Below are 17,172 nucleotides of genomic sequence, written 5' to 3'. Positions count from 1 at the left end.
CTCCAGGGTTTCTATCTTTTACCTCAGTGTACCTCCAGGGTTTCTATCTTTTTTCTCAGTGTACCACCAGGGTTTCTAGCTTTTACCTCAGTGTACCTCCACGGTTTCTATCTTTTGCCTCAGTGTACCACAAGGGTTTCTATCTTTTTTCTCAGTGTACCACCAGGGTTTCTAGCTTTTACCTCAGTGTATCTCCAGGGTTTCTATCCTTTACCTCAGTGTACTGCCAGGGTTTCTATCCTTTACCTGTGTACTTCCAGGGTTTCTATCTTTTACCTCAGTGTACCTCCCGGGTTTCTATCTTTTACCTCAGTGTACCTTCAGGGTTTCTATCTTTTATCCCAGTGTACCTCCAGGGTTTCTATCCTTTACCTCAGTGTACCTCCAGGGTTTCTATCTTTTACCTCAGTGTACCTTCAGGGTTTCTATCTTTTGTCTCAGTGTACCTTCAGGGTTTCTATCTTTTACCTCAGTGTACCTCCAGGGTTTCTATCTTTTACCTCAGTGTACCTCCAGGGTTTCTATCTTTTATCTCAGTGTAGGCCTACCTTCAGGGTTTCTATCTTTTATCTCAGTGTACCTCCAGGGTTTCTATCTTTTATCTCAGAGTACCTCCAGGGTTTCTATCTTTTACCTCAGTGTACCTCCAGGGTTTCTATCTTTTACCTCAGTGTACCACCAGGGTTTCTATCTTTTGCCTCAGTGTACCTCCAGGGTTTCTATCTTTTACCTCAGTGTACCTCCAGGGTTTCTATCTTTTACCTCAGTGTACCTCCAGGGTTTCTAGCTTTTACCTCAGTGTACCTCCAGGGTTTCTATCTTTTACCCCAGTGTACCTCCAGGGTTTCTATCTTTTACCTCAGTGTACCTTGAGGGTTTCTATCTTTTGCCTCCAGGGTTTCTAGCTTTTAACTCAGTGTACCTCCAGGGTTTCTATCTTTTACCTCAGTGTACCTCCAGGGTTTCTATCTTTTACCTCAGTGTACCTTGAGGGTTTCTATCTTTTGCCTCAGTGTACCTCCAGGGTTTCTATCTTTTACCTCAGTGTACCTCCAGGGTTTCTATCTTTTACCTCCAGGGTTTCTAGCTTTTACCTCAGTGTACCTCCAGGTTTTCTAGCTTTTACCTCAGTGTACCTCCAGGGTTTCTATCTTTTAATTCAGTGTACCTCCAGGGTTTCTATCTTTTATCTCAGTGTACCTTCAGGGTTTCTATCTTTTACCTCAGTGTACCTCCAAGGTTTCTATCTTTTATCTCAAGTGTACCTTCAGGGTTTCTAGCTTTTACCTCCAGGGTTTCTATCTTTTACCTCAGTGTACCTCCAGGGTTTCTATATTTTACCTCAGTGTACCTCCAAGGTTTCTATCTTTTATCTCAGTGTACCTTCAGGGTTTCTAGCTTTTACCTCAGTGTACCTTCAGGGTTTCTAGCTTTTACCTCAGTGTACCTCCAGGGTTTCTATCTTTTACCTCAGTGTACCGCCAGGGTTTCTATCTTTTACCTCAGTGTACCTCCAGGGTTTCTATCTTTTGCCTCAGTGTACCACAAGGATTTTTATCTTTTACCTCAGTGTACCTCCAGGGTTTCTATCTTTTGCCTCAGTGTACCTCCAGGGTTTCTATCTTTTACCTCAGTGTACCTTCAGGGTTTCTATCTTTTACCCCAGTGTACCTTCAGGGTTTCTATCTTTTGCCTCAGTGTACCACAAGGGTTTCTATCTTTTACCTCAGTGTACCTCCAGGGTTTCTATCTTTTACCCCACTGTACCTTCAGGGTTTCTATCTTTTACCTCAGTGGACTGCCAGGGTTACTATCTTTTCCCCCCAGTGTACCTTCAGGGTTTCTATCTTTTGCCTCAGTGTACCTCCAGGGTTTCTATCTTTTACCCCAGTGTACCTTCAGGGTTTCTATCTTTTACCCCAGTGTACCGCCAGGGTTTCTATCTTTTACCTCAGTGGACTGCCAGGGTGACTATCTTTTCCCCCAGTGTATCTTCAGGGTTTCTATCTTTTGCCTCAGTGTACCTCCAGGGTTTCTATCTTTTACCCCAGTGTACCTTCAGGGTTTCTATCTTTTACCCCAGTGTACCTTCAGGGTTTCTATCTTTTACCTCAGTGGACTGCCAGGGTTACTATCTTTTCTCCCAGTGTACCTTCAGGGTTTCTATCTTTTGCCTCAGTGTACCTCCAGGGTTTCTATCTTTTACCCCAGTGTACCTTCAGGGTTTCTATCTTTTACCTCAGTGGACTGCCAGGGTTACTATCTTTTCCCCCAGTGTACCTTCAGGGTTTCTATCTTTTGCCTCAGTGTACCTCCATGGTTTCTATCTTTTACCCCAGTGTACCTCTAGGGTTTTGCCCTGTATTCACTTGGGTGCTGAATTGCCTAACATGCCCTTGCACTGGGTTATATACCCAAATCCATATATCCAGTTCAATATGAACCTTTACCAATAAGCATCTATCAAAGGTCTCAACCGTGTTCCACTACCGCCATGATCCCCAAAGGTGTACTAAGCCTACTAGGTTGATCTGTTGTGAGCTATCAGACAAAAGCCTCCTACCATCACCAATCTGCAGTGGCAAGCGTGGTTTTAAAAATGGCCATGTAAGGACATCGCTCCCTCCGTCGTCCAGCATTCTCATTGAATTCTCCATTTCATTTAAATTCTCCTTACAACTGGTGACCCCGGAGTTGAAGTAGCATCAGTGGTTTTGGCTTTGCCATTAACGGACTTATTACGGCCGTGCTACCTTCTTTTAATCCGATACCTTAGGCGTGAGCTTCGGCCTTTGGTGTTCCCACACCTCGGTGCGTTTAATTCTCCTTACAACCAAGTCGCCAAACTCACACATGACTGAATGTTGAGGATAATAGGGAGGCAGATATAATTGCTGTTGCAGGTGTTGAGGTGCCGGTGATGGGAGATGAGAATGAGAGAGAGATTACAAGAGAGGAAGTGAGGAGAGCACTAGATGAAACGAGAGTAGGAAAAGCATCTGGTATGGATGGTGTGAGAGCTGAGATGTTGAAGGAAGGGGGTGTGACTGTACTTGAATGGTTGGCGAGATTGTTTAATGTTTTGTGTTGTCAATGATACCAGTAGATTGGGTCTGTGCATGTATTGTACCACTATATAAGGGTAAGGGAGATGCGCATGAGTGTTGTAATTCAAGAGGTATTAGTTTGTTGAGTGTAGTTGGAAAAGTGTATGGTAGAGTAATGATTAATAGGATTAAGGATAAAACAGTGAATGCAATTTTAGAAGTACAGGGTGGTTTTAGAAGAGGTAGGGGTTGCATGAATCAGATTTTTACAGTTAGGTAGATATGCAAGAAATATTTAGCAAAAGGTAAGGAGGTGTATGTTGCGTTTATGGATCTGGAGAAATCGTATGATACAGTTAATAGGGAAGCAAGGTGGAATGTGATGAGGTTATATGGAGTTGGTGGAAGGTTGTTGCAAGCAGTGAAAAATTTCTACAAAGGTAGTAAAGCATGTGCTAAAATAGAAAATGAAGTGAGCGATTGGTTTCCGGTGAGAGTGGGGCTGAGACAGGGATGTGTGATGTCGCCGTGGTTGTTTAACTTGTATGTTGATGGAGTGGTGAGAGAGGTGAATGTTCGAGTGCTTGGACGAGGTTTGAAACTGGTAGACGAGAATGACCATGAATGGGAGGTAAATCAGTTGTTGTTTGCGGATGATACTGTACTGGTTGGAGACGCGGAAGAGAAGCTTGGCCGATTAGTGACAGAATTTGGAAGGGTGTGTGAGAGAAGGAAGTTGAGACTTAATGTGGGTAAGAGTAAGGTTATGAGATGTACGAGAAGGGAAGGTGATGCAAGGTTGAATGTCATGTTGAATGGAGAGTTACTTGAGGAGGTGGATCAGTTTAAATACTTGTGGTCTGTTGTTGCAGCAAATGGTGGAGTGGAAGCAGAAGTACGTCATGGAGTGAATGAAGGATGCAAAGCATTGGGGACAGTTAAGGGAGTAGTAAAAAATAGAGGGTTGGGCATGAATGTAAAGAGAGTTCTGTATGAGAAAGTGATTGTACCAACTGTGATGTATGGATCAGAGTTGTGGTGAATGAAAGTGACGGAGAGACAGAAATTGAATGAGTTTGAGATGAAGTGTCTAAGGAGTATGGCTGGTGTATCTCGAGTAGATAGGGTTAGGAACGAAGTAGTGAGGGTGAGAACGGGTGTAAAAAATGAGTTAGCAGCTAGAGTGGTGTTGAGGTAGTTTGGCCAAGTTGAGAGAATGGAAAATGGCTGTCTGCTAAAGAAGGTGATGAATGCAAGAGTTGATGGGAGAAGTACAAGAGGAAGGCCAAGGTTTGGGTGGATGGATAGAGTGAAGGAAGCTTTGGGTGATAGGAGGATAGATGAGAGGGAAGAGAGCGTGCTAGAAATAGGAATGAATGGCAAGCGATTGTGACGCAGTTCTGGTAGGCCCTGCTGCTTCCTCCGGTGCCTTGGATGACAACAGAGGTAGCAGTAGGGGATTCAGCATTATGAAGCTTCATCTGTGGTGGATAATGTGGGAGGGTGGGCTGTGCCACCCTAGCAGTACCAGCCAAACTCAGTTGAGTCCCTTGTCAGGCTGGGAGGAACGTAGAGAGGAGACGTCCCCTTTTTTGTTTCATTTGTTTGATGTCGGCTAACCCCCAAAATTGGGGGAAATGCCTTGGTATATGTATGTATGTGATGTACAGTATATTAAGTTCGTCCCATTACTCAATATAAAACAATTATTTAGAATATATTTCATACTCAGTACAGTATTACCAAAAACTCCACATACACTTGTTCAAATTCTGGATGTTACTAGTACTATATTGGATACAGAAAATTACTTATAGCAAGAGAATACAGTACATTACACAATAAAATTTAAAACATTTGAAAAATAAGAATTAAAAGGACTAAAATAACTCAAGCGCGGTTTTGCTTTCTACTTTTTATTTCTTATTTTCATTCATTTTTCAATTATATTATTCATCAACATTTAACAGATAATATAAACCATATTTCAGTAACTCCACACATTCTATTTACAGACATTTACAATATTTTTACACATATACACTACAACCAATTCAAACAAGGATTTTCTAACGTCTTTTTTAGTTACTCTAGTTTATTCAAAGCTATTTAACTATTAGGCAGACACAAAGTAAATGCGGGTGCACAAAAACTGAACTAGATTAACACATATAAAAATCTGAAAGTAATGTATTCAAGGTGCTACTGGACTAGTATAAACAATTGTTCTTGAAAGCATATGCTGTAGAGCAGTGGTTCCCAACCTTTTTTCTGTCATTTCCCCCCTGCACCCAGTTCAACCATCCAGATTTCCCCCTTCATGCCCCGCCCAGCCCTCATGCCCACTCGCCTGCCTCAGAAATGGGCATGACACTCCAATTCTCCCCTTGAATAGCATGTCTGTGAGAACTGATATGATCATATCACAATTGAATGGCTAACAACAAATTGCCACACGTACTATGAGGACATTTTCCGCTTGTTTTAGTTAGTAGGTAGTGTGATTATTTCCCCCCGGGAAGCTTCAAATTTCCCCCCAGGGGGAAATTTCCCCCAAGTTGGGAACCACTGCTGTAGAGCCATACCTGGTCAGTTTAAGGAAACCTCCCACTTGGATATCTCAGAAACATGATACAAGAAACAGGGTAGTACATATAACTATGAACTAACCTGACGATACTTTATAAAAGCCGTTGAGGCTTGGTCTCTTTCTGCTCAGTGTTGTGCTCAGCAACGTTTTAAAACCTACTTTTCTTTTGAGGGCCGTTAAAAGGATCTTACGTAACCCCGAAGGTCTCTTCCAAAATCGACTTCAAATCCATAAGGTACTCTCTCCTAATATACGTGAGTTATGTTGTCTCATCTATAGAAATGTATCTTTTCTGATGAATGGAAATTATCTAAAAAATTATGTTGCAAAGGGTTGTATAATTGTTGATTATATTTTGATCATACTTCCACAATCCTTAGTACATTAAACAATAATCTTGAATTTAAACTAACTTCCTGAACATTTGCATACTTATGTGATAAAATGGGACACCGGTCATACTTCATTAAATGCTTTCTGGGTTTTTGTTTAATTTATCAATGACCTCTATCACGGCAGTAAGGTCACGGTAAATATAAGCTTTTTGTTTCAATAGAACTCTCTTTCTCATCTAATACTTCTCTTGTTACGTGGAATATGAGAAATTATAAAGAAGAACTTAAGTACAAGCATGAATATAATCTTAGTTATGAAATGAGAAAACAAGAAACTACAGAAAGAAGTCTACAGCCATTTCATATCTAACTACATCATGTACAGTACGCACAACCCTGATAAGTGAGGAAAGACCAGGCATGTTCAGAATGACACTAATTTTGCTTTGACCTTGCTTATCCCCACAACTCTTAAATAAACTGTTGATTAGGCATATGTTTTATCTCTGTCAAAGTTCTTTAACCCTTTTACCCCCAGGCTATTTGGAAATTTCCAACCCTTAACCCCCAGGGGGTTATTTTTTCCACAGCACATTTTGGTGTACTGTATATTTTTTTTAAATTGCTCTAACAGCCTTAATTTTTGTCATAGAGAGGTCAGGTTGGTCTCATTCTCTTGGAAAATGCCTGAATTTTCTCAAAAAAAAACTATCAAAAATATGAAAAAAATTATTTTTATAGCATTTTTTTGCAAGGACGTACCGGTACGTACATGGAGGTAAAGGGATGGCTTTTGTGAAACGTACCAGTACATCCTTTGGGGGTAAAAGGGTTAAATGACCAACAGCGAAGACATTAATGATATTTGGAATACAATGGCACTGATAAGTATCTTGACGGGTGACCACCAATTAATACCATACTACATAAACAAACTATTTCACGTAATAAACTTTGAGGGACACAAAGGGACAGTAACTTTATCGCAAATTTAACCCTTTTACCCCCAAAGGACATACTGGTACGTTTCACAAAACTCATCCCTTTACCCCCATGGATGTACCGGTACGTCCTTGCAAAACACTGCTATTTACATTTCTTTTTTTTTGTGCATATTTTTGATAATTTCTTGAGAAACTTCAGGCATCTTCCAAGAGAATGAGACCAACCTGACCTCTCTATGATGAAAATTAAGGCTGTTAGAGCAATTTAACAAAAATATACTGCAAAATGTGCTTGAAAAAAAAAACCCCCCTGGTGGTTAAGGGTTGGAAAGTTCCAAATAGCCTGGGTTATTATGTACAACAGAAAAATAACCCATAAAACTTCCTCTTTTTCACTTACCAACACCTAAACTAAAAGAGGGTGATCACTTAGTTTAAACCCTTGCATTGTACAAACCCTGCAAAACTGAGACTTGATCACTTAGTTTAAACCCTTGCATTGTACAAACCCTGCAAAACTGAGACTTGCTACACACCTCAGGAGTCTGTTGTGTTGTGCAATGGGGTACAATAAAGCCTAACAGTGATGAAATTTTCATTAATTTCATTTCATTTTTCTATCTGATGTTCCTGAATTTGGTAAAGCTTAATTTTCTCTTAGTTCTGTTCATCTCAAATACTGTACAGGTATACCTCACCCTACGTCGGTAATTGGTTCCAGGATTGGCGACGTAAGTCGAATTTACCTGTCACTATACTAAACCACAAATAGCCATTTTCAGTTCTGTAATTCATTTATAAATGCAATTTGAATAATATATGGTTAATAAGAATCTATTTTAAGCAGACAAACAAATAAATTTTAGATTTTAATGTAGTACAGAAAAAATTAAAATTGACAAATAAATGTATGTACATACTTGTAAATGCAGATGTTTACGATTTGACATGTTAACAGTACATTGCAGGGTCTTTAATTGTAAATGATTTTGTAAGATTAAATAACTAATAAAATTATCAAAATTATTTTGCAATAGTAAAAAATTAACCAATGGAATGAATGGCGAGCGATTGTGACGCAGTTCCGGTAGGCCCTGCTGCTGCCTCCGATGCCTTAGATGGCCGCGGAGGTAGCAGCAGTAGAGGATTCAGCATTATGAAGCTTCATCTGTGGTGGATAATGTGGGAGGGTGGGCTGTGGCACCCTAGCAGTACCAGCTGAACTCGGTTGAGTCCCTTGTTAGGCTGGAGGAACGTAGAGAGTAGAGGTCCCCTTTTTTGTTTTGTTTCATTTGTTGATGTCGGCTACCCCGCAAAATTGGGGGAAGTGCCTTGGTATATGTATGTATGTACGTATTTTAAATATACCAATATTTATATTAAATTTGTTTGTTTACATCGCGTACATGGCTATGGATTGTCAGCGTCAACAGCTGATTCTGGCTGTTGTTGTTGTTCATTATGCTTTTTAATGAGAAACTGGTTGAGGGTTCCTTGAACTGTGCTCTTCTTTTCTTCAAAGATTGCATGAAAGGGAGCAAAATTATATCAACAATATTCTATTAATTACATGTGAGCATACTCTCCATACTGTCATGACCTTTAGATCAGCTGAAAACAACCAAAATAAAAACAATCTGTAATTCCTGTTGTTTTAACACCTTAATTGATAATAAAGTATTAAAATGATTAAACGAAGTTCAGATAACATAAAAACAAGGATTATTCTAGACATCTTTCAGTACATATACGTTATGTTGTCAGCTAAAGCTACGGGCCAGACGACAACATCGAAAATAGATTTAAGCAAAGTACAGTATAAGTTTATTTTGTGTGTAGTATTTAACTGACACTTTTATGGAAACAAAGATTTCTAATAGATCTGTTCTATTTTTGTTTTGTGAGGCACTTCTGACAAAGAGAGAGAGAGAGAATTCATATGATAAGTAATAATAATAGCCATAAACTAGATGCACGAAAACTATATTATATAACAAATTGGTGCTGATGTACATAATTTTCATTAGAAATTTGTTTCGAATGAGTTAAGAAATTATAAAGACGATATTCTTTGTGATTCATATGTGTGTATATTCTTGATAAAGTCTTGAGATCATCTGATTACAACTAAAAATAAAAAGAAGTAATTGTTGATTGTTAAAATGGACCTGAAATTGAAAAATAGAATGCAAAAATGCTTTAACAAAGCACAATTAACTTTTTAAAATACAGTAAATGGTTCTTATATTGGATTTCAATTCCGTACGCAGCACGAGTAGTGCTGAAAATGCTCGCAAAATGTAAATAAGAGTATTGGAACTTCAGTGGAAAATGCTTTAAGCTCTTAAAAGACCGTTAAAGAAGGAAACAACAACACAGTCACAGATTTTTCCATATTTCATTCTTTAAGATTTATGATGATTAAACTATCAACATTTAAAGTAAATGTACAGTATGTATTTCAATAGGATTTTATACTTTTATACTTATTTATTGCAGTAACATGATTTATGTACTTTTAATGCTTTTCTAGTGATATTAAGACTTTAATGTCTGTGGCGGCCAGACGTAAAGTCGAATAAAATGTCTTAAACTTTATAGGTATTTTTCCCTATTTATTTTTATAAACGTATCATTGAAAAAGACTTAAATCGAAACGACGTAACCAGAGGCATACCTGTAACACACTATCCAAACTCATCCTAGAGTGCTGTGTCCTACCCTGCTTGCTCTAAGGAACCGTAACCCTAACAAGAAGATTTCATCCCTTTTATCTGTTAGTATTTTGTCACTGGATTCTGAAGTCTTAATGGATTTTACCCAAACTGTACCTCAACAGGCTCTTTGAACAGGCTCTTTGGTACTCTTGAAAGATTGAAATATAGGGATGTGGTAGCATACTGGAAACGTCCCTACCAGGTGATCTGCTGGACTCGGGTTTAATCAATCTATTCTGAAGAAGTGTTTTAATTCTTTTATTCTACCTTGTTTTGAGTATTGTTCTCCTGTCTGGTCTTCAGCTGCTGATTCTCATCTTAATTTGTTGGACAGAAACTTACGGTCTATTAAATTTCTTATTCCTGATCTAGATATTAATCTCTGGCACCGTCGATCAATTAGTTCATTATGCATGTTGCATAAGATTTTTCATAACTCTGACCATCCTTTACATTCAGATCTCCCTGGACAATTCTATCCTGTTCGTAATACTAGGCAGGCAGTTAATTCTAATAGCCAGGCCTTCTCCATCATAAGACTCAATACTACGCAGTACTCTAGAAGTTTTATTCCAGCTGTTACCAAGTTGTGGAATGATCTTCCTAATCGGGTTGTTGAATCAGTAGAACTTCAAAAGTTCAAAGTTGGAGCAAATGCTTTTTTGTTGACCAGACGGACATGAGTCTTTTTATAGTTTATATAAGACATTTTTGTTGTTGACGTTGTTAATAGTTTATATATGATATATCTCTTTTGACATTACTTTTTTTAGAATGATTTATTGTTAATTTGTTCTCTTCAGTTATTTATTTCCTTATTTCCTTTCCTCACTGGGCTATTTTTCCCTATTGGAGCCCCTGGGCTTATAGCATCTTGCTTTTCCAATTAGGGTTGTAGCTTGGATAGTAATAATAATAATAATAATAATAAGACCTGCTTAAGATCGATAGCTTCTTGTAGTGTCACCATCCTTGTAAGCTAAGAATGGAGGGTTGGTGGAGCCTATAGGTCTACCTGCTGAGTCATCCACAGCCATTGCCTGGGGGTCCCCTTGGTCTTAGCTTGGGTGGAAAGGGGGGCTTGGGTGCTAATCGTGACTGTATATGGTAAATCTCAACGACACTGTCACTGTCTCTTGCCTCTGCCATTTATGAGCGACCTTTGAACATTTACATTTAGTCAGTTAAAAGAAACCTTCTTACTGCTCTGGAAGTTTGGATGTCAGTAAAGTTTATGATAAATGAATGAGGCATTCAGCATACCATATTAATGCATCATTCAATTATTACATTTCAACATTATTCAGCTGGAAAAATGCAGTGGAAGTAGATATGCGCCGAGATAACAGGATAGAGTATCCTAGAATCAGTCAAATTGCTTTTCATCATCCAGCTTTTCTACTTGCCTAAACTTCCAAACCGGATTTAGCTGAATAAGAACAATCAAGAGAGTCCTCTATCATAATCAGGTCTGTAATGTTAACTGTTTTAACATTCCACCATTCTTATACTAAGAGGAACATGGAGCGTAATACTAAACTTTGATATAAGCATTTCGTTAAAAATTCTATCACGATAATATTCGTCAAGTAAAAATAATTACGAATCCAGTCTACGCTCAAAAAAATAAATCCGCTAAAGGATATCGTATAAAGAAAGCTAAGCACGAAGACAGCACTTGCAAAACGAGTAACACAGTGGTTAATGTTCCCTCGTGCTGAGGCCCAAGCTTTAGCAGCACCAAGTTTATCAGCGTGAGATTATTTATCGTACACTTGTCTCCATCCTCACCGAGACCCTCACTGAAGTTGACAAATCCAAATTTTGACAGAAGTCGGAGAATAGACAGCATGGGTTTCCGGACGGCGGTCGTCTTAAACTCTGCTATGCTGGGCTCCAATTTATCCAAGTCGGGATTATACCTGAAAAACATGGGATGAGCTGTGTATTAGATGGAATATATAACACCATTTGCTAATCTAATGAGTCGTGATTATTCCTGAGAAACATAGCGTGCATTGCATGACAGTTTCAACAAATAACAGCATTTCTTAAATAAGATTTCTAATGGATGATGATTAAAAAATAGAACCACGCCAAGGGTTCAAAAGAGTTCTAACATCATCTACCAGTGAGGTTTTAAGAAGTGTTTTATGAAGAAAAAAAAATTTACATTGATAAACATGAACAACTTTATGTGATTTGAGAGTTTTCTTGTTTATGACTAATATCAACTCAAAGGGTAATTTATAAGCTGAAACTATAGGCGTACACTATCTCATGAAATCTACAGAGACCACAGCTATTTTTCCCTGTTGGAGCCCTTGGGCTTATAGCATCTTGCTTTTTCAACTAGGGTTGTAGTTTGGCTAGTAATAATAATAATAATAATAATAATAATAATAATAATAATAATAATAATAGGTTTTAATGCCACTTGTTTTTGCAAGAAAGAAACACTGGTAATTTTTAAAAAATCTTCTGGCATAATAACCGTCCACTTCGGACGTTATCATTATCACGACCCATACACAATACCTTGGCAAACGATGTCTTGGACAGGGTACAAAATGAAACAGCTGTGGGGTGGAGTACAAGAAGTTGAAGATCTGCGGCAAGAAAAACAGAAGCACTGTTTTGCTGAAGTGTCCGATGATTGCCACCACAGCGAAGGTCATGCCGGCAAAATAGGTGTACGTATCACCGACAAATGCTCTGGCTGGGTACCTGTGGATACAAGAGTTGAGTCAAGTCTTATGACAATTTTCATTGCATCGAGAATTAACCCTTTTACCCCCAGGCTATTTGGAAATTTCCAACCCTTAACCCCCAAGGGTTATTTTTTATTCAAGCACATTTTGCAGTACAGTATATACTTTTCAAATTGCTCTAACAGCCTTAATTTTTGTCATAGAGAGGTCAGGTTGGTCTCATTCTCTTGGAAAATGCCTGAATTTTCTCAAAAAATTATCAATAAAATAAAAAGAAATTGTAAATAGCATTTTTTTGCAGGGACGTACCGGTACGTCCATGGGGGTAAAGGGATGTGTTTTGTGAAACGTACCAGTACGTCCTTTGGGGGTAAAAGGGATATAAAGATTTGAAAACTAAATAACCAAACATGCAATAGCCACATGACCTTTCGTAAAAGAAAACATTATATTTGTTACTGTATTCTGCAGATTCTAAGGGAGAATCTATCTGAAAAATCTAGAAGATAAATTGTTCAACTTACAGCACCAACATTCTAAAGCAAACACTATCGTCTCCTAAATGCTTCAATGTATAGTTTCTTACAAAAGTGTAAAATATTCATTTTTTTTTTCTGAAATAAATCCATCATATGAAAACTCAGAAATTTAGACATTTCATTTATCAAGCTCCCAAATTATCTTGGTTCGTAACTTCTATAAAAATATAAAAAAGTTAAAATTTCCTAAATTAAATAAGAACTACCTAGAGGAAAAATTTTTGATCGCCAAGTGATTTTCTGTGGGCACAAAACATCTGTAAGTTTCGAAATGTTTTTTTTTAATTATTAGTATTACTATCCCAGGTACAACCATAACTGGAAAAGCAAAATTTTACAAGCCAAAAGGCACAGACCCAAAAAATAAATAGACGTAATGAACAAACTATAAATGTGAAATGAAAATATTATAAAATATATTAACCCTTTTACCCCCAAAGGACGTACTGGTACGTTTCACAAAACTCATCCCTTTACCCCCATGGACGTACCGGTACGTCCTTGCAAAAAAATGCTATAAAATTTTTTTTTTCAAATTTTTTATATTTTGAGAAAATTCAGGCATTTTCCAAGAGAATGAGACCAACCTGACCTCTCTATGACAAAAATTAAGGCTGTTTGAGCAATTTGAAAAAAATATACTGCAAAATGTGCTGGGAAAAAATAACCCCTGGGGGTTAAGGGTTGGAAATTTCCAAATAGCCTGGGGGTAAAAGGGTTAAGATCAGTAACAATGTTAAATAGATATGTCATATATAAACTATGAGCATTTTCAACAAGGTTGAACTTCTGAAGTTCTACCGATTCAACTGCCAGATTAGGAAGAGTATTCCAGAATCTTGTCACAGCTGGAACTGGAAAGGCACTCAGTAAAGCGCAGACCTCCGCCATGGTAGCTTATTTCGCGACGTTATGCTAGGCCTTGGCCTTTGACCTTAACATGTATTAATTGGCGTGGATTTTTATACACTCAAAAATGAACCAAGTTTGAAGTCTCTGTGACAATGATGTCCAAACTTATGGCTGATTACATGAATTGGACATTTTGCTTGACCGTGACCTTACCTTCCCAAAATTATGTTATTTTCATTAGTAAAATAAATTTTTGAATATACTTACCCGATAATCATGTAGCTGTCAACTCTGTTGCCCGACAGAATTCTATGGAGGGATACGCCAGCTATCACAATACTAGAAGGGGGTGTTCTTACCAGCGCCATCTGTGGCCAGGTACTCAAGTACTTCTTGTTGACACCTCCTCAATTATTCCTCGGTCCCACTGGTTCTCTATGGGGAGGAAGGGAGGGTCAATTAAATCATGATTATCGGGTAAGTATATTCAAAAATTTATTTTACTAATGAAAATAACATTTTTCAATATTAAACTTACCCGATAATCATGTAGCTGATTCACACCCAGGGGGGTGGGTGAAAACCAGTGTACAAGATTAAAGGATAGCTAAGTATCCCATATTTCATATAACAGTTATCTCAAATAACAATGAAATAATAAGTACCTGGTAAGGAAGTCGAATTGAACCATTACTCTGTCTCTTTTTTAAGTTCGTCTTCCTTACTGAGCGCAGCGTTCCTCTTGGAGGCTGAATCAACCCAAAGGTGCTAAAGTATACAGGGCTGCAACCCATACTAAAGGACCTCATCACAACCTTTAACCTCGGCGCTTCTCAAGAAAGAATTGACCACCCGCCAAATCAACAAGGATGTGGAAGGCTTCTTAGCCGACCGAACAACCCATAAAAAGTATTCAAGAGAAAGGTTAAAAAGTTATGGAATTATGGGAATGTAGTGGCTGAGCCCTCGCCTACTACTGCATTCGTTGCTACGAATGGACCCAGGGTGTAGCAGTACTCGTAAAGAGACTGGACATCTTTGAGATAGAATGATGCGAACACTGACTTGCTTCTCCAATAGGTTGCATCCATAACACTCTGCAGAGAACGGTTCTGTTTGAAGGCCACTGAAGTAGCCACAGCTCTCACTTCATGTGTCCTTACCTTCAGCAAAGCAAGGTCTTCTTCCTTCAGATGAGAATTTGCTTCTCTAATCAGAAGCCTGATGTAGTAAGAAACTGAGTTCTTAGACATTGGTAGAGAAGGCTTCTTGATAGCACACCATAAGGCTTCTGATTGTCCTCGTAATGGTTTTGACCTTCTTAAATAGTACTTAAGAGCTCTAACAGGGCAAAGTACTCTCTCTAGTTCGTTCCCCACCATGTTGGACAGGCTTGGGATCTCGAACGACTTAGGGCAAGGACGGGAAGGAAGCTCGTTTTAGCCAAAAAAAACCGAGCCGCAAGGAACATGTAGCCGTTTCAGATGTGAAACCTATGTTCCTGCTGAAGGCGTGGATCTCACTTACTCTTTTACCTGTTGCTAAGCACACGAGGAAAAGAGTTTCTAATGTGAGGTCCTTAAAAGAGGCTGATTGGAACGGTTCAAATCCTGATGACATTAGGAACCTTAGGACCACGTCTAGATTCCAGCCTGGAGTGGACAACCGACGTTCCTTTGAGGTCTCAAAAGACCTAAGGAGGTCCTGTAGATCTTTGTTGGAGGAAAGATCCAAGCCTCTGTGGCGGAAAACCGCTGCCAACATACTTCTGTAACCCTTGATCGTAGGAGCTGATAGGGATTTTACGTTCCTTAGATGTAACAGGAAGTCAGCAATCTGGGTTACAGTGGTACTGGTTGAGGAAAACTGCATTGGCCTTGCACCAGCTTCGGAAGACTTCCCATTAAGACTGATAGACTCTGAGAGTGGATGTCGTCCTTGCTCTGGCAATCGTTCTGGCTGCCTCCTTCGAAAAGCCTCTAGTTCTTGAGAGACTTTCGATAGTCTGAAGGCAGTCAGACGAAGAGCGTGGAGGTTTGGGTGTACCTTCTTTACGTGAGGTTGACGCAGAAGGTCCACTCTAGGAGGAAGAGTCCTGGGAACGTCGACCAGCCATTGCAGTACCTCGGTGAACCCTTCTCTCGCGGGTCAGAGGGGAGCAACCAACGTCAACCGTGTCCCTTTGTGAGAGGCGAACTTCTGAAGTACCCTGTTGACAATCTTGAACGGCGGGAATGCATACAGGTTGAGATGGGACCAATCCAGCAGAAAGGCATCCACGCGAACTGCTGCTGGGTCTGGAATCGGAGAACAATACAAGAGGAGCTTCTTGGTCATCGAGGTAGCGAATAGAACTATGGTTGGCAGACCCCACAGGGCCCAAAGTCTGCTGCAAACATTCTTGTGAAGGGTCTACTCTGTGGGGAAGACCTGACCCTTACGGCTGAGGCGATCTGCCATGACATTCATATCGCCCTGAATGAGCCTCGTTACCAGCGTGAGCTTTCGATCTTTGACCAAATGAGGAGGTCCCTTGCGATCTTGAACAACTTCCTCGAATGAGTCCCTCTCTGCTTGGAGATGTAAGCCAAGGCTGTGGTGTAGTCGGAGTTCACCTCCACCACCTTGTTAAGCTGGAGGGACTTGAAGTTTATCAAGGCCAGATGAACTGCCAACAACTCCTTGCAATAGATGTGAAGTGTCCTTTGCTCCTGATTCCATGTTCCCGAGCATTCCTGTCCGTCCAGTGTCGCACCCCAGCCCGTGTCCGATGCGTCCGAGAAGAGACGGTGGTCGGGGGTCTGAACAGCCAAAGGTAGACCTTCCTTGAGAAGAATGCTGTTCTTCCACCACGTTAGAGTAGACCTCATCTCTTCGGAAACAGGAACTGAGCCCGTCTCTAGCGTCATGTCCTTTATCCAGTGAGCAGCTAGATGATACTGAAGGGGGCGGAGGTGGAGTCTCCCTAACTCGATGAACAGGGCCAGCGATGAAAGTGTCCCTGTTAGACTCATCCCCTGCCTGACTAAGCATCGGTTCCTTCTCAGCATGCTCTGGATGCATTCTAGGGCTTGGAAGATCCTTGGGGCCGACGGACAAGTCCGAAAAGCTCGACTCTGAAGATCCATACCCAAGGAAACAATGGTCTGGGATGGAACGAGCTGAGACTCCTCAAAATTGACCAGGAGGCCCAGTTCCTTGGTCAGATCCATAGTCCATTTGAAAATCTCCAGACAGCGACGACTTGTGGGAGCTCTTAAAAGCCAGTCGTCTGACGGAGCCGGACACAAGATCATGATACTGCTGCACAGTCTGTAAACTGACAATCATGGGCAAGCGAGGAAGTACAGTGACAACCCGAATCTGTCTAGACTATCTGGGTCGTACAGACAACTCCTTAACGGGTTGCTGAGGTTGCCGCACTGCGTCACAACAAG

General features: G+C 39.9%; 1 protein-coding gene across 3 annotated transcripts in view; it reads right to left on the bottom strand.

The window, feature by feature from the left end:
- Nucleotides 1-10,549: 10,549 nt before the first annotated feature.
- The window catches only part of Alg7 (Alg7 dolichyl-phosphate N-acetylglucosaminephosphotransferase), an 81,535-nt gene continuing 74,912 nt past the window's right edge, over nt 10,550-17,172 (bottom strand). For all 3 annotated transcript variants that reach the window (XM_068356156.1, XM_068356158.1, XM_068356157.1), the window contains 2 exons: nt 12,172-12,360; nt 10,550-11,555 (listed from right to left, as the gene is read on the bottom strand). In XM_068356156.1, coding sequence (XP_068212257.1) covers nt 11,252-11,555; nt 12,172-12,360 — 493 coding nt within the window. In that variant the 3' untranslated portion in view covers nt 10,550-11,251. The remainder of the gene's footprint in view (nt 11,556-12,171; nt 12,361-17,172) is intronic.

Source organism: Palaemon carinicauda, chromosome 32, assembly GCF_036898095.1.
Source record: "Palaemon carinicauda isolate YSFRI2023 chromosome 32, ASM3689809v2, whole genome shotgun sequence".
NCBI lineage: Eukaryota > Metazoa > Arthropoda > Malacostraca > Decapoda > Palaemonidae > Palaemon > Palaemon carinicauda.
Note: the sequence above shows the minus strand (reverse complement) of the source record. Positions and strands in the feature narration are given on the sequence as shown.